The sequence below is a fragment of the Mirounga leonina genome, unplaced genomic scaffold, assembly GCF_011800145.1.
Source record: "Mirounga leonina isolate KUSES-001 unplaced genomic scaffold, KU_Mleo_1.0 Mir_115, whole genome shotgun sequence".
NCBI lineage: Eukaryota > Metazoa > Chordata > Mammalia > Carnivora > Phocidae > Mirounga > Mirounga leonina.
Genome location: NW_023270268.1, coordinates 48,956,069 through 48,974,708, shown reverse-complemented (window position 1 = coordinate 48,974,708; position 18,640 = coordinate 48,956,069). Strand labels below are relative to the sequence as shown.

General features: G+C 38.0%; 1 protein-coding gene across 3 annotated transcripts; it reads left to right on the top strand.

Moving 5' to 3' along the window:
• The first annotated feature begins 10,971 nt into the window (after window positions 1-10,971).
• Window positions 10,972-14,878, top strand: STRIT1 (small transmembrane regulator of ion transport 1). 3 transcript variants are annotated; one of them, XM_034997508.1, is made up of 3 exons: window positions 10,972-11,274; window positions 14,548-14,646; window positions 14,729-14,878. In XM_034997508.1, the coding sequence occupies exons 1-2, from the start codon at window positions 11,262-11,264 to the stop codon at window positions 14,640-14,642; spliced, it is 108 nt and encodes a 35-aa protein (XP_034853399.1). In that variant the 5' UTR covers window positions 10,972-11,261; the 3' UTR covers window positions 14,643-14,646; window positions 14,729-14,878. The 3 variants fall into 3 exon arrangements, with proteins under 3 accessions (XP_034853399.1, XP_034853389.1, XP_034853407.1); XM_034997498.1 differs by having other exon boundaries at window positions 11,096-11,274; window positions 14,746-14,878; XM_034997516.1 differs by having other exon boundaries at window positions 11,117-11,274; window positions 14,551-14,646; window positions 14,746-14,878.
• The last annotated feature ends 3,762 nt before the right edge of the window (window positions 14,879-18,640 follow it).

The following is an 18,640-nucleotide window of genomic DNA, read 5'->3' as shown; positions in this document are numbered from 1 at the left end:
AAGCTTATTTTGAAATAAAAATCTATGAAGATGTATCGGACTCTTGTCCAAGTATTTGGAGGGAAGCTTATTTTGAAATAAAAATCTATGAAGATGTATCGGACTCTTGTCCAAGTATTTGGAGGGAAGTGTGCTTCTGTCTGCAATTTATTTTGAAAAAAAAAAAAGAGAAAATCAGATGGCTTGATGACAGAGGGTTGCATATATGGGAAATTTTATAATTATGTAAAACTATCTCAAGCAATTGCCATATGCCTGGAAGTGTCATAATAAAGTGTTAGAAAATAGGTTTAAATGTATAGAGATTTAGAATACAATAAAGATGGAATTGCAGATCTTTTGGTTATAACTTTAATTGTAGGATGAAAGATTTTGTCTCTTATTAAGTAGTTTTAGGAACCGGATGCTGGTTGGTGAGAAGGGCTGGGTCTAGGAAACAGAATTACTGCTGGGGTGACTCTCACAGATTCTGTTGTGGTCCCTGGTGTTCTGCCTTGGGAGGCTGTGTGGAAGTTGGCCGCACTTCCCAACGGGAGAACAGGTCCTCAGGGAAAGCACACATTCAGAGAGCTAGGAGGAAAATACAGTCACTGTACCAGAGTGAATGCGCAAGCCAAGGGCGGCTCTGTCCTTCAAGCATGGTGACTATTCCCTCCTTTGAGTTTTGTGTTAAGTTGCTGTTTTATAGCTAAAAGCCTTAGGATAACAGTTTATTCAGGAGTTCGGAGTAGTTATAAAGTGCAATTATTTGCCTCTTGTGGTTTTGTGCTACTCAGTCCTCTATTTACAGTTCTCACAGATGGTGTGGGTTGGGTGTTGGGAGAGGAGCATTATTCTGTTGTTTTGTATACAGCCCAGCCCCCAACAGGAGTAACTTTGCCACCACGTGGAGAGAACCAGCCAGGCTTCTTTGACCTTAAAGATGCCTTTTGACTCTGATCCGTACATTTGGGGCTCCATTTATTTGGGGTGTGGGGGTGGGAGAGGGTGCATACATTTTGGTGGTAAAAGGGAAATATCAGAAATTGGATTCCACAGTTTTGAGAGTCCTCAGGGAGGGGAAAGTGTTAAAGAAACAGTTTATAGAATATGTTTACAACTGAATATGTTTCCTCAGCATATTCTTTTATTTAAAAAAAAAGTTTTATTTATTCATTTGAGACAGATAGAGAGAGAGGGAGAGAGAGAGAGCGAGAGAGAGTGCGAGAGCATGAGCAGGGGGAGCGGCAGAGGGAGAGGGAGAGGGAGAAGCAGACTCCCTGCTGAGCTGGGAGCTTGATGTGGGGCTTGAGCCCAGGACCCGGAGATCATGACCTGAGCCGAAGGCAGACACTTAACTCAGCCACCCAGGCGCCCCTCCTTAGCATATCCTTCAATGAAAATACCATCTTTGATGTCACCCTTTTTTGCCTTGGAAAATTACCATTTGAAATATGGAAATGCCAATGCATAGTTTCTGAGAAAAACCTTCTTTGTCTTTTGGTTTAAACGGACTTCACTGACAATATCTGGGCTTTTAAAACCCCACACCTGCCAGAGCGCTGCTGGAAACAAGCACTGGAAAGCTTTCAGTGATGAAGGTCACCCAGCTCTCACACATAGTTCCCACGGGACATCATTTCCATGAGGTATGAAGTATATAATTAGCAAAGGGTCAGCAAATAAGATTTTCAAGAATGTGATTATAGAAGCAGAAAATCATTTCAGGCAGGAATGTAAAATACGGGTGTTTGGGAAAGGAGCAGAACTGACCAGGGATGAGCTGGACCACTTCCCTAATTGTGGCTGCTTTATACTCTCTTCACAAACTCACATTCAAAGCTCCAGTCTGTGCTGAGTGCCTTACATACCTTGCTACTTAATTCTCATGATAACCCTATACAGTAGGTCTTATTATCTCTGTTTTACAGATAAAGAAACTGAGACCAAGAGAGTAAAGTTGGCTTAAAGCATAATTTTCGAAAAGATAAAATCAGGACCCTCAGACAAATATAAAAAGGACCTGTATCAAATATTTTATTGACTTATTCACTAAGGAGGGGAAAAGATGTTTTGATCATTTCAAAGAGCATTAAGAGTGTGTTTATCGGTAACTTAACAAATGCTGGGATGAGATTGCTCAGCTAGATATAAAACCAGTTAATGTTCAGCAGGCCGTTGAGATATGGGGTTATCTGCTCCTTTGGACAGAAATCATTTGCATCTCTACTGGACAAAAATTTACAAGTTGGCAAGTAAATTCCCTAAGGATGGGAGCTTTAACCAATAGTAAAAATGAAATGAACAAAGCACAGGGCTTAACAACCCCTGAATGACCTTTGTCCCTATATGATACTGAAAGGATCTGTCCCCACCTGTCTGCCTTACTTCCAAGTCTGGAGAATTTTTCTGACAGTCACCTGCCCCAGGTCCCACAAATACTCGCAGAGCAGAGATTCAAATCTCTATCACTGTGACTGCACCATCTGTGTATTCAACCCTTTGTTATGACTCAACAATTAGTTTTTTTTTGTTTTTTTTAAAGAATGTTGGACTCCATCAGATATGTGCAGATAATTCCCTCTTACAGCCAATACATCTCTGAAACATGAAGATTCTCTGGATGCTGAAACCATCCAACTTGGCCAGTAACATCAGTCCGAAGTAATAGAACCTTTTGTTTCTGTGTTAGTGGAGTCTGCTGAGGACCGACTCCAAGAACAGGAGTACTATACTAAGAATGACCCTGACATGGCACTTTATTTTTACCTCTGTCTTTATCTATATTAAAACATTCAAGAAATAGAAAGATTCAGGCTGAAAGCATATTCCATAGACTGCTTTGCAAGGTCGGGGTACTGGTGGCAATGGCTTAAAGTTTAGGGAATATGTCTTGGGGTAAGAAATGGATTCATAAGTGCTCATTATTTGGATATCCTTCCATCAACCTTTTTCCTTAACTTCTTTTACACTTTAAAGTAGGTTAATAAGGGGCTTTCACATATGATCACTGAACACACCATGTCACGAGTCATATAAAATCACTGAACATGTCAGGTCACCAGGATGAGGTCATGGAGACCAGGAAAGCAGCAGGGAGGTGAGAGGTTAGGAGTCAAGAGGCTGACTCTGAAGTTAGAAAAGTCACTTTACTTTTCGATGCATGCCTGCTGCCGTCCCAACCTCCATTCTGCCCACGTCCCAGCCTGGCCGCGCTCCCCGCTCCCCGAGGCTCTGGACTGTCCCAGGCTGCTGCCTGCCCGCAGGGTCCGCTGCTATGTGGATGCTGTTCCAGCGCCGGGAGCCGGGACAACTACAGCGCTCACATACGGTCTCCTGGGTTTCGCCTCTGCTCGTGCGCATGCTCCGTTGTCCCGTCGACTCTGATGAAACCCAAATTCAAAGATGACATTGTTAAGAATTTCAAGACGCTGACATCAGAGCATTAAACCAAGCACGGGGGCCTTCTTAGCATGGAGTCCTAAATGACTGTACAGGTTGCCCGCCAAGAAGCTGGCCCTGGAAGGAACTCTCAGGGCTCTGGAAATGCACACGACTTAGTGATTTCACTTGCTTGCTCTCTCCACATCATCTTCTCATATCATGGAAGCTCTGTTCTGATAGATTTATCAAGGAACACATATTTAATGTTTAGGAAGATGAGGATAAACCCACAAGACTAAGAATAAACAGTTAAAAATGGGAAAAGTCAGGGGTGCCTGGATGGCTCCGTGGGTTAAGCCACCCACTCTTGATCTTAGCTGAGGTCTTGATCTCAGGGTGGGGAGTTCAAGCTCCAGGCCGCGCATGGAGCCTACTTCAAAAAAAAATTTTTTTTTTTTTTTAAAATGGGAAAAGTCAGAAGAGTGTGATGCCATGGAAGCCAAGAGAAGAAAGAATTTCAAGAAGGATAAAGTCACCAGTTGGAGTCAAGTGACACCAAGAGGTCATTAGCAAGTAAGAGCAGGACTGAAAAATTTCTGTTGACTTTAGCAACATGAAAGTCACATGATATTAGATCTTGGGAACAAGTTGTTTTAATGGAAAAATGCAGACAGAAGCTAAATCAGAAGTGCACTGTGGAATGAAAGGAAGTTGAAAAATGGTCTCCTTTCAACCCCCCTGATGCTGCGGCCTGAGAAGTAAGAGATACGGCTCCTCTAAGACAACCCTCAGGAATGACTATGGCTACATGTGGGTCCATATACAGGAGACATCTAGTTCTTGGTACATGTTGCTTCTCATTTCTCTTCATCTCTGCTTATCATGGTTTAAAGATAACAAATACCATGTACTGGGAACCTACTATGTGTTAGGCTCGTGCTGAGCACATAATATCCATTTATCTCTAATTCTGCAACAACCTTGCATGATATTTCTCTCATTTTCCAAATGAAGAAATAAACTCATAGTACATGTAACTTGAAGTTCACACAGCGAATGCCAGAGCTGGTGTTCAAACAGGATCCCAAGTCCCTCCTCCATTCTTATAGTGCCTTTTCTATGACACACAAGGAGTCCCAGGGAAGAAGATCAGCTAGTCTGTAATCCTTTGTTGCCTCTTATTCATTAATCTCAATTACATTTCATATTTTGGGTACCTCGGATTGGATAAATCTTGCTTAATACATTCTATTGCAATTTGCTGAACCTTTTCATTGGACTTTGAACACACAAATTTCTCCACACAGCCACCTGGTCAACAAAAGTTCATAATATGGGAACGTGCCACCCAACCTATCAAAACCATATTAGTCAGACCCATTGGAAATGCACCACACTACTCTCTGCCCTCATTGATAGTCCCCTTTCTTGGTGAGTAATTAACCACCACCTTGATCTGAGTCTCCAACATTTCTTGTCTGTATCATTATAATAGCCCTTAACAAGTCTCTCTGCTTCTACCCTTACTCCCAATCACAGCAGCCAGAATGATACCTCAGAAATATAAGTCAGATCATGTTATCGCTCTCTTCAAAACCTTCCAATGGCTCCTTATTTCACTCAGAGGAAAAAAACAATGATCTAACGATAGCCGATAAACCTCCTTTACTACCTGTCTGAACTCTTCCCTTACTGCTGTCCCCCTTGCTCCATGTGCTGAAGCCACTCTAATTTCTTGCAGTCCCTCAGTCCTGCCAGGAAAAGCCAGCCTTAGGATCGACCTAATTATTAACCTTAGTCAGCCTTACTTTTTCTTTTTTCATAGCACTTAACCCTTTCTGAATGTAACTCTGTTAGGGCAAGGATCTTTGTTCACTGATGTATCCCAAGTGCCTAGAATGATGTCTAGCACATAGTAGGGGCTCAGTAAACACTTCTTTTAAAAATGAAAATTTTCAATTTTGTTACTATTTTGCCAGGCATCTCTCCCAATCCTGTTTCACTTCTTTCCCCTTTTTTGTTTTGGGGCTTGGGTTCTTTTCTAAAACTTTCTTGTTTCAAGAACTAATTTGAACTTTGAAAAAACCGAGGTATAATTCACATACCATAAAATTCACTCTTTTAAAAGTGTATGATTCAGGGGCGCCTGGGTGGCTCAGTTGGTTAAGTGACTGCCTTCGGCTCAGGTCATGATCCTGGAGTTCCGGGATCGAGTCCCACATCGGGCTCCCTGCTCAGCAGGGAGTCTGCTTCTCCCTCTGACCCTCCTCCCTCATGCTCTCTGTCTCTCATTCTCTCTCTCGCAAATAAATAAAATCTTTAAAAAAAAAAAAAAGTATATGATTCAGTGGTTTGAACATATTCACAAAATTGTGTGACCAGTACTACTAATTATTAACCTTAGTCAGCCTTAGTCCTAGAATTAGGACAAGAGACTCCATACCCTTTAGCAGTCAATCCCCATTCCCCTCACCCCTCCAACCCCCACCCCCAGCCCCAAGCAACCACTAATCTACTTTCATCTCTATGGTTTTGCCTGTTGTGGACATTTCATATAAATAGAATCATACAATATGACTTCTTTTACGTAACATGATATTTTCAAGGTTCAACCATGTAGGATGTACCACAACATTTTTTAAATGGTTGAATAATTTTACTTTGTGTGGCTATACCACATTCCGCTGATCTTTTCATCAGTTGATGGGCATTTGGTTTGTTTCTACTTTTTGACTCTTATGAATAATGCTGCTATGAACATTTGTATACAGTTTTTGTTTTAACACCTGTTTTCAATTCTCTTGGGTATATACCTAAGAATGGAATTGCTGGGTCATAAGGTAGTTCTATATTTAACATTTTGAGGAATTACAAAACTATTTTTCGAAGTGGCTGAACAATTTTACATTCCTACCAGCACTGTATGAAGGTTCTAATTTCTCCACTTCTTTGTTAACACTTATTATTGTCTATCTTTTTTTATTTTAGTCATCTTATTCGGGGTGAAGTGGTATCTCATTGTGGTTTTGATTTGCATTTCCCTAATGACTAATGATTTGAGTATATTTTCATGTGCTTGTTGGCCACTTGTACATCTCCTTTGGATAAAAATCTATTCAAATCCTTTGCCCATCTTTAAATTGGGTTATTTGTCTTTTAATTGTTGAGTTGTAAGAGGTTTTGTTAAAATATGTTCTGAATTCTAAACCATTGTCAGATATATGATTTGCAAATATGTTTTCCCGTTCCATAGATTATCTTTTTCCTTTCTTGATGGTATTCTTTGATGTACAAAAGTTTTAAATTTTGAAGAAGGCCACTTCATCTATTTTTTTGAATGCTTGTATTTTATGTGTTATATCTATGAAACAGTTGCCTGGTTTACCCCTATGATTTCTTTTGATTTATAGTTTTAGCTCTTACATTTAGTCTTTGATTCATTTTGACTTAATTTTTGTATATGGTGTGAGGTAGGGGTTCACTTTCATTCTTTTGCATGTGGAAAACCAGTTGTCCCAGCACCATTTGTTGAAAAGACTATTCTTTGACACCCCTGTTGAAAATCAATTGACTGTAAGTGTATGGATTTATTTCTGGATGCCCAATTTTATCCCTTTCATCGTATGTCTGTCCTTATGCTTTTACCACACATTCTTAATTATTGTAGTTTGTAGTATGTTTTGAAATCAGTAAGTGTAAATCCCTTGTATTTCCTCTTCAAGATTGTTCTGATTTTTCAGGGTCCCTTACAAGTCCATATGAATTTTAAGATTAGATTTTCCATTTCTGCAAAGGCCATTAGTATTTTGATAGGAATACACTGAATATGTAGATTGTTTTGAGTAGTATTGCCCTCTTTAACAATATTAAGTGTTTCAATTTGTGAACACAGTATGTCTTTCCATTTATTTAGACCATCTTTAATTTCCTTCAGCAATGTTTTGTTAGTCTTTAGTTACAAGGCTTGTACATCTTTGATTAAATTTATTCCTAAGTATTTTCTTCTTTTTGATGCTATTGTAAATGTCATTTTTTCTTAATTTATTTTTCAAACTGTTCATTGCTACTGTGTAGAAATACAACTGATTTTTGCATGTTGATCTTGTATCTTGCAACATGGCTAAATTAGATTATTTGTTCTAGTAGGGTTTTTTTGTGTGTGTGTGCAGAGGGGGTTCTTTAGGATTTTTTTATATATATGAGATCATGTCACATTGCAAATAAAGATAGCTTAACTCTTCTTTTCTAATATGGATGACTTTTTTTTTTTAAAAGATTTATTTATTCACTTGAGAGAGCAAGAATGAGAGAGAGTACATGAGAGGGGGGAGGGTCAGAGGGAGAAGCAGGCTCCTCGCTGAGTAGGGAGCCCAATGCAGGACTCGATCCCGGAACTCCAGGATCATGACCTGAGCCAAAGGCAGTTGCTTAACCGACTGAGCCACCCAGGTGCCCCTAATATGGATGACTTTTATGTTATCTTCTTGCCTGATTCTCCTAGCTACAACCTCCAGTACAATATTGAGTCAACGTGTAGGAGTAAACATTCTTGTTTTGTTCATGATGTTAGAGGGGAAGCATCCACTCTTTTGCCACTAAATATGATGCTAGCTGTGAGTTTTCTGTAGATTCCCTTTATGCGGTTGAGGAAGTTCCCTTTTATTCCCAATTTGTTGAGTGTTTTGTCTTGAATCAGTGTTGGATTCTGTCAAATGCTTTTTCTGCATCTACTGAGATGGTCATGTGGTTTTTGGTTTTTTAAAATTTTATCAGTATGGTGTGTTACATTAATTGGCATTTGAATGTTGTCCTGACTTTTCATTCCTGGGTTAAATCCCACTTGGCCATGGTATATAATTATTTTTGTATGTTGCTGGATTTGGTTTGTTAGTTTATTGTCGAGAATTTTTGTACCTATATTCATTAAAAAGATTGTTTTTTTTTTTTTTTTTTTTTTTTTGGTATCTTTGGTTTTGGTTTTGAGGTAATACTGGCCTCATAGAATGAGTTGGGAAGTCTTCCCTCCTCTTCTATTTTTGGAAAGAGTTTTTGAAGTACTGGTGTTAACTCTAAATGTTTGGTAGAATTCGCCAGTGAGGCTTCCTGTTCCAAAGCTTTCCTTTGTGAAACTTTTTTTTTAAAGATTTTATTTATTTATTTGATGGAGAGAGAGTGTGAGCACAAGCAGGGGGAGCAGCAGGCAGAGGGAGCGGGAGAGGGAGAAGCAGCCTCCCTGCAGAGAGAGAACCCAATGCAGGGCTCGATCCCAGGACTCCAGGATCATGACCTGAGCTGAAGGCAGATGCTTAACTGACTGAGCCTCCCAGGTGCCCCTGAAACATTTTTTGATTATGACTTCAACTGCTTTCACTTATGATAAGTCTATTCAAATTTTCTATTTCTTTTTGAGTCAGTTTGGGTAAGTTTATGTCTTAAGAGGAATTTGTCCATTTAATCTATCATGTGCAGATTTATCTACTATAATTTCAAACAGTAACAGTTAAAAAAACATGAGAAAAATGAAGAATTCTGATCGATCTTGAATAAAGAGCCAAATATTTGACTCTTTTAGCTTAAGTACCCTAGAAAAATCTAATGTCACTTTGGTAATAAGGGATTTGAGAACTAACTCTTGAAGAAAGTATGCAAAATAGAAGTATAAAATGTTCCTAAATGGTATGCCCTAAGAGGAAGATTAGAAAATGTTCAAATATAGGCCCTTGCATTTGTGAGTTCAAAGTGAATTCAGTCTATTAATGAATAAAACATTTTTCCGGAATAAGTATTATATATATTTAGTTTACTAAAGGGATACCAAAGAGATGAGATTCTAGATTGGACCCTTTCCTGAGATCTGGGCAATTCATGTTCATTGAATTAGTTTTTCTTCTTTTTTTCCCTTTCTCTCTCTCACTTTCTATAGAAAACAAAGAAAAATAAATGAGTTATAAAGTAATTCCTCCTCAAAATTCAAATTGGTAACAATAATGTTAATAATAGTCAATTTTATATCAAAAAAGAAAGCTTAAGATAATTGTAATGTAGAAACATTTTCATACATTCTATTTTCAGCCACTCTAGACAAATTGTTTTACACTAGTATAGATATATATTTGTTCTTTGGAGGGTAATTCACTACTTCTTCTTAATATCTTTTTTGTGTGTGTATCTTAAGATAGGGTATTCATTTGAATCTATTTAGTTAAAAAATTCAGTGTTTAAGTGAGATCAATCAATCACCATTTTTCTCCACTCTGTTTATATTGCCCCAATTAACCTTTTTTAAATGTATAATTATTTAGTATTGGAAAACAATACGGGACTTCAGCAGACATTTTGTTACATAGAACATAGTCTCTCTTCTTATCTGGTAGAACCAGACATTTTAAAAAAATATTAAATTGTATATAGAAAAAGAGAGAGATGGCAACTTGGTTTAAATGACATAACAGGGGCACCTGGGTGGCCCAGTCGGTTGTGTCTGCCTTCGGTTCAGGTCATAACCCCAGGGTCCTGGCTTCCTCTCCCTCTGCCTGATGCTCCTCCTGCCTGACGCTCCCCCGGCTTGTGCGCGCATGCACACACTCTCTCTCTCTCACTCAAATAAATATTTTTAAAAAGTAAATGACATAACATGAACATAGTGTGTAATCATGCAATAAACTTACCAGATTATTGGCTGCACAGTCTAATTTATAGGTATATGACTTGAGGTAGAAAATCAAATGTTCTCCTTGCCTATGTGGGTAGTAGCATCCTGAATTCATATACCACAAGGGATATGTGGCTGAGGCATCACTGCAAATGGGAAAGTAGGAAGATGAGGTATTTTAGGTATCTTAATGAGGAGTTCAGATTTTTATTTTCTAGGAGATGGAGAACCATTAGTGGATTCTGATCAGTGGATGAGGTGTGGCCATTTGCTGGGAAACATCCCTTTTGGAGCTCTGTGGAGATGGATTTGATCAGGCAAGTCTTGTCTTTTAGAGGAGGACACCCTTCATCTCGTGGTGGACTTTTTGGGCAGTTGGTCACAGGGTCATTTTGCAAAACTTTTCCATCCAGACCCAAAAATTAAAGTTATTTCAGTGAGAATCTAGAGCACAGTCTAGGTCATGTTATATAAATTAGGTTGGACTTTGAAAAATGGAATGTCCTATTTTCATACATTGCTAATAAAAACAAGCTTATGACTGCTCTCTGAAAACTTTAGGCAATACCCCAGCCTTTTATTGTTTTAGTTTCTAGTACATTTGTATTAAAATGTTCTGTTTTTGGAATGGGTCAGAACAAGGGGCACCACTTAATTTATTTTATCTTTTGCATCCTATAATGTATAAACATCTGTATTTCACGCAGCTTTTTCATTTCATCTTTATGACGCCTCTACTGGGCACTATCCTCATTTTAAAATTAAAGAGGCTAATGCCCAGGTTAAGCAACTTGGCCTTCATTACAGAAATAGAGTTGGAATTTTAAGCCAGGTCTCTCCAACTCCAGAGTGTTTTTCCCCCAATAGATCACCCTCCCTCTTTGATAGAACTTGTCTAATTGCAATGCCATTTTTTCTTCTGTACACCCCATTCCTTAAACATTTTCTCCATGTCGCTTGCAGGCATTGGCTGAACTAAAAATCTACCCATCTCTGGTTCAGGATAGCTCAGCTTATTGAATTGTTTAGCGCACGTAGCCCCTAGTTTCTTCCGTAATAAGAGGATAAAGAAGAGCCAGAGGAGCGCTGTTCTCCAACATCTTACATCACTCTGCAGACAACTGGCAGTCAGGAGAGGGGCAGCTGCCACACTCTTCAGAGATCTATTTAAAGTTCAAAGAGACACTGGATGACACCAACAAAGAGGTGAGCGTGGCCCTGACCAACCCACCCAGCAACAGGAAGAATGGCTGAAAAAGGTAAGATTTAAGGCATCAGACCCTCTTGGCAAAATAAAGGTCCAAGCTCCCTGGTTTATTTTACATTCCTCAGTATTTCATATTTCTCAGTTATTCTGAAGAACGTGGTCTCACTGCTAATGGGGCATTAACCATATAAGTTAGCATGGCTAAAAAAATGCATTGGATATACAATTTATGGACCATGTCTATATGTTATATATGCTTTTAAAAGAACCAAACAAAAAAGCTTAATTTGTTCACGTTTTTTTTCAAAATGAGTTAGAAGTCCATTATCCTCCAGGGTTATTCTACACTGGAGGTATTGTGGTATGCTGGACCAGAATGAAGGACATCTGATTTCTTTGTCAGGTCTGCTACTAAATAGCCATGTGAGTTAGGGAAAGTCCCTCTTCCTCTCTGGACCTGTTTTCTGCCTCTAAAATGAAATAAATAAAAAGGGGTTAGTCATCGCTAATATGCTTCATATCTAAATTTCTTTTTTTCTTCTTTTAAAATGTGTATTATATTTAAGAAAAATGATTGAGTCTAATATGACAAAAGGAGCTGAATATATAGTATATCCAAGAAACACTTTTTAAATACCTCCAGGAACTGTTGCTTTTAATTTAGACAATAATCCCAGGAGATATACAGTATTATCATCATTTCCATTTTACAGTTAAGGAAACTGAAGCATAGTCAATATAGTCACTTGCCTATGATCACATTCTAGAAAGTGAACATTCTATGACGCCTCTACTAGGCACTATCCTCATTTTAAATGAGGGTCCAGGTTCTGAACACAGACAGTTTTGTTTCAGAACACGGTTGCCCTTAAGGATACTTCCAGGTATAACCATCTGGGCATGCTCAGGATTGAACAGAGACAAGCATTTTGAAATAACTCTTCATATTTAAAAAGAGGTTTTGTGTTTGTTTGCACTGTAATGTAAGTGACCTATGCAAAGTATGTTGTGTTCTTATATGTTCCTGTTTCTTTTTTAAGATTTTATTTATTTATTTATTTATTTATTTATTTATTTATTTATTTGAGGGAGAGAGAGAGAGAGAGAGAAAGAAAGCAGGGGAAGGAATAGAGGGGCCAGGAGAGGGAGGGGAAAGACTCTCAAGCAGACTCCACACTGGGCGTGGAGCTCAAAGTGGGGCTCAATCTCACAACCCTGAGATCCTGACCTGAGCGCACACCAAGATTTGGACACTTAACCAATTGAACCACTCAGGGGCCCCATATATTCCTATTTCAAAATGATGCTACAGATTATGATAAAACTTAAAATATTCGTGTTAAAAGAACACAAATGCAGGTATACTTTGAGTGTTAAAATGCATGGTCTATTGGGGCACCTGGGTGGCTCAGTTGGTTAAGCGTCAGACTCTTGGTGTCCACTCAGGTCATGATCTCAGGGTGGTGAGATTGAACCCCGGGTGGAGCCCCAGGTGGAGCCCCCTGTGGAGCCTCTACTTGAGCCCCACATCCACTCAGCACTGGGCTTGGACCCTGCTTAGGATTCTTTCTCTCCTTCTCCCTCTGCTCCCTCCCCGCTCTCTCTCTCTCTCTAAAAAAAAAAAAGAAAAAAAGAAAAAAATGCACAGTCATTTGTATTGTGTTACAAAGAGTAATAAATAATGAGACATATACTTTTAGGGCTTTATTATATGTAAATTTTAGAATTGTATTAAAATATGCATGTATAAGACATTTATAAATGCTCCATTAAAATGTTGGTATTAATTTTTAAGTTCTTTGAAATTGGGAAAAATACTAAATCATATATATGAACAGTTCAAAAAATTATGGCTACATACTTCCATTACAATGACACCTTAATCCATAAAAAGTCTTTCATCCAAATGCGAGTAAAGGGCATATCATAATGTTCATTTTATCCTTAGAGCAATACCACATGGCAGGTAGAGAAAGATTTTACCATTTAGTGGTTAATGCTTTGTTCAAGGTCACAGCGAGATGGAGAAGCAAGGAAAACGCGTTGAATTTACAAGAGTTAAGAGAGATTCCACCATTTTGGAAGCATAGATTTAAACTATTAAAATTCATTTTAACTGCCCTAAGTTTGCTTTTATAAGAGTGCCTCCTAATTTTAGAGGTGTCTCTTTTCCTGATGGTTTTGTTTTAATAGCACTTAAAAAAAACTTCACATTTTATTTTATTTTATTTTTTGATTTTTTTTTTTTAAATTTATTCATGAGAGACAGAGCAAGAGAGAAAGGCAGAGGGAGAAGCAGGCTCCCAAGAAGCAGGGAGCCCGATGCGGGACTTGATCCCAGGACCCTGAGATCATGACCTGAGCCGAAGGCAGACACTTAACCATCTGAGCCACCCAGGCGCCCAAAAACTTTACATTTTAAAGCGATGGAAATTGTAATAGGCACACAATTGCTAAGAATATGCATTCTCTTGGTTAGCTGATGGCATACAACCTAATTGTGCTTTTTAGTTAAGAATATACCTGAGTCCTTAACATGGAGACATTAATTCTATATGATGTCTATCTGTGCTCTTCTTTACTTTCTGTGTGATGTGTGTGTGTGCAATGAATATTAAAAAAATGATAATTTTATAAATTGCTTTTTTTCAGGTAAGGGTACAAATAGAAGACACAGGAGGGGTCGTTGTCCTCATGTCTTCTATGTGTGTTGGGATCAGGGTTAGTTGCTCTATTGAGCATGTTAACAAAAAAGAATCTCTTTTCTCTAGTGGAGAATGATCATATAAGGTATATGCTTTTCTTTTCCTATGATACTGATGATTAAAGTCAGCTATCAAGACTAAGAACAATTTTCAACACCTTTCCCTATGTTATGATTATTTAGTTTAGGAGGAATGGCCTCAAGAGTCATTTTCGATTGTTTCTGTGTAGACAGCCGCTGTCTGTGTTGTTGAACAGATGCAGGAATGTGTTTTGTATACACTAAGCACACACAAACACAATAATATGTGATCCTCACCACAACTCAGGGAGGTAAGATCACAAGTTTCATTATCTCTACAAATAGGGAAGTCCAAGCTCAGAATGGCTCAAGGTCACATAACTGTAAAAGGAGGACCTATGGTTTGAACACAGGTCTTCTGTTTCAAATAGCCAGCTGATTCCCATGTACCCTTTGTAGAACAGAAGATAATAATCATGTCTCGGAATGACGTGAGAGTGTATTTTTTTCTCTTGATATTATCAGATTCCTTTTATTCTCTTGATTCAGAAGATACGATGCCAAAATGACCTACCTAATCTGCTTTCTTTTATTTTTAAGCAGAGTCTGCATCATCCCGCCTTCTGGTCCCTATTCTTCTCTTGATTGGCTGGATTGTGGGCTGTATCATAATGGTTTATGTTGTCTTCTCTTAGAAAGGTAAAGTTTTCAATAATTGAATATGTTTATTCAGAAAGACCCTACATTACTCCAGAAATAATCTTTTCTGTTTTACTAACAGAACGTTTTATCATGCAGACAAGAAGACTTCAGAGTGACATCATTTAGAAGAATTAAGAAAAGCACCAACATGACAGATGATTAAATGTTTCTCATGTAAATAACTGCAATGTTTGACATCACTTTATAAACTTGGATTTGTAAACTGGTATTTTGGTGTGCATAAGAATCTCTTCCAGAACTTTTAAAGATTCCATCTACAAATAAAAACTGTAAGAAACCTGGGGGTAGGAAAAAGTTCCAAACTATGACTAAAAATGCATAACCAGTAGGGAGAAGTTTGGTAAATTAAATTACATTAAAATTTTTTTAGGCTATCCGCCCCCCCCCAAAAAAACTATAGAAAAAAACTAGTTAGAGATAAGAAGAGAGAGTTCACAGAAAACAAGATGTAAATATAAACTTGCCCTCCACCTCTTGCTCATAATAAAAGAACTGTAACTAAAGCTGCACTGGAGAACAATTGCTCACCTCTCAGCTGGGAAAAAAGAAAGATGTTTGATAATATATATGTTGATAAGGCTGTGGGGAATAAAGCATGCTCATATACTGTCTTTAGAAATTAAAAATGGTGCAGCATCTTTAGGGGTGTTTGACAGTCAGTATCTATCAGAATTAAATATGTATTTAACTTCTGACCCAGCTATCCCTCTTCTCAGAATATTGCCATTTCCACAGATAAACACTGGTAAAAGTGCAAAATGGCACATTCACAGTCCTATTCATTAAGGCATAATGTATTATAGCAAAAGCCTGGAAACAAGCCAAGTGCCCATTAATAGGAGACTGACTGAATAAACTGAGTTCCCCCTACGTAATGTGCTACTTGGGCCGCTGTGAAAAGGAATGAAGGGGCTCTCTATATACTGATGTGATGTCATCTCCAGGTAAGAGTGTTAAGTGAAAAAAGCCAGGTACCGAGCTAGGCATGCTGCCTTTGTGTAAAATGGAGGGGCTAGATCAGTATGAACTTTCTTATTTTCAAGGGTTCCATATTCTTTTCTCCAGCACTTTAACACAGAAGGTAATGTTTTTAAGCAGCAATTTAAATGAACTTTTCTATAATTATAAGTATTTTATTTCCATGTTTCCACATCCAACCTGATCATTTTCTCAGAGAACAAAGAAAGCTTAGTGCAGTAAAGAGAACAAAAGTTTTGGAAGTCAGATCGTTTTATTCTAACTTGGGAGTCCTTTGAATAGTTAATTAATCTCTCTAACCTTAGTTTTCTCAACTATAGAGAGGGATAATAATATTCTCATGGGATTGTTGTGAGGACTGCAGTGTTTTCTAAAGCAACCTGATCTGAGTAGTTGGAGTCATTTGTTAAAAATACAGATTCTTTTTTTTTTATTAACACATAATGTATTATTTGTTTCAGGGGCACAGGTCTGTAATTCATCAGTCTTACACAATTCACAGCGCTCACCATAGCACATACCCTCCCCAGTGTCCATCACCCAGCCACCTCATCCCTCCCACCCCCTCCCCTCCAGCAACCCTCAGTTTGTTTCCTGAGATGAAGAGTCTCTTATGGTTGGTCTCCCTCTCTGGTTCCGTCTTGTTTCATTTTTCCCTCCCTTCCCCTATGATCCTCTGTCTTGTTTCTTTAAGCTTCTTCTCTAAGAGCTCATTTCGGTAGGTCTGGAGAAGGCCTATTAAAAAATCAATTCTCCAGGTGATTTGTATTATCATGGAAGTTTGGAAAACACACCTATAACATACGTGTGTATGTAGGCATTACTCCCTGATAACCTATAGCCATTGATCTATGATAGCTTATATTGGTAAGTTTTCTGTTTATTGCTGCAGCAAAAAATTAGCACTTTTTCATATAATTTTACATTATATTTTTTAATTACTTGAATTATAATGAGACATATTATTTTTCCACTAATATTTTCATATATGTGAATTTTATTTTCTGTATTAAATTTAAGTCCTTTATGGGTAAATCCATTTCTTATCTTTCTGACTTATAGACTATAGTTCAAAATGGACAACTAATAAATATACATCAAATGGGTAATTATTTCCCCCTACAATATTCATGAATACACAGTGTTGATGTTCTAAGTTTGAACTTTAAAGATGTTATTGAAGCAATTTGAGCTGGATTAGAATTCTCAAAAAAGTTACTAGTGATCTATAATAGGTTCAAGTAGGTGATTGCATATAAATTTTACAAGGTATGGAATCTTAAATGTTTTTAAATTTCCAAAGTCTTCAGTTTACAGTGTATCATGGTACAGATATAATTATTTGAGAAGAAGAGCACAATGAGTTAAGTGTTCCTTAATACTGTTGATGGCATGAATGCTCAGCCTTACATCAATCACTGCACCCACACTCTATGCCTCCCCTCGACCCCAAGACCTATACTGATGTCAAAGCTGAGAAATACTGCTTTCCTAATACCTATTAGGACATAAAATATAAAAACCTTTAAAGAAAGCTGTTTATTACCCTGTGTGTCTGGGAAAAGTGATAAATTCCATAGAGTTTTTTTTTTTTTAAGATTTTATTTATTTATTTGAGAGAGAGAATGAGATAGAGAGAGAGAGCATGAGAGGAGGGAGGGTCAGAGGGAGAAGCAGACTCCTTGCTGAGCAAGGAGCCGGATGCGGGACTCGATCCCGGGACTCGATCCCGGGACTCCAGGATCATGACCTGAGCCGAAGGCAGTCGCTTAACCAACTGAGCCACCCAGACGCCCTCCATAGAGTTTTAAAATGTCTGAGGAAACTCCTCTACGAAGCCTGGTAGAGCTGAGAATATTCCAAGGATAAATCCTGGAGGAGAGATCCCTGTGCACAGATATAACATTTTGAAGTAATATCCATCTATCGATCTTGTAATAAAATAAACCTTAATCTCTCCTTTTTCCTGAGGAAATTATTTCCTAGTTTTACTATTTATTATATTTATTTCTTATTTGTTTTATTTACTATCCTTCATTTTTGCCAATTGCAGTTTCTCAGACACCCCCTTCCCCTTTTTCTTTCTTTTCTCTTCTTTTTTGGACAAGCAGAGTAGGTCCACTTAAAACATAAATATACATTAGCCTAAGATTCCTTTAGAGGAAAGAAAAGAACACCAAAAGCAGAAGAATAATATTTTGAGTTGGTAATGTCCCAGAGAATGAGATAGCTGAATGTTTTACCTTTGTTCCATTCTTCTTTGAAAGCGATTTCTTGTTTTGCAAAGTGAGATGGGTATGCAATTTCTTATAAATCATCTGAATGAATCACAAGTGGGTACAGAGTGATGGCTTTTTTGAGAAGGATAGAAATATTCCAGGGCTTTAGAGTCTGGCCATTATCTGAGATTTAAGGCCATTTTCAGTAATTTCCTTGGGCTGGGCATACATGCCCTTATAAATTCACAATTCCAAATGACACAAATATATATCTGATAACAGTTATTTTTAGAGCTTATGCCCATGAATGTTAAAGGAAATAGGATATTGATTAGAATCTTGATGCTGAATGAAACAGGGTCGTGGAGAAATTGTTTTGAGTTATAGGTTACCTGCTCTGTAAAACTGGTCCAGAAGTGGAGAGTAAATGGAAACAGACTTTTAAGTGGTTTGCATATTGATGCACTCAAGGCCTCTCAACTGGTGCCTTATTTGTTTTCTCCCATCTCTGTCATGTGAAGGTCTACTCAAGATAGGAGGCGTTCAGATTTATAAAATGCAATCCCTTCGTCTAGTACACATGGCGATCTCATCAAGATGTTATAGACATTGGGCATAGTCTTTATTTATCTTGCTAAAGCTAGAAACTTGCTTTGGAGCTTGTTGACAATAGGTAGAGAGATTGCTTTGGAATCAGAGTATGATCACCTCCTCAAGCATCTGGTCAGATTCATCCGATTTTGTTTTTCCCTTTGCTTTCTGCTCTTGTCTTT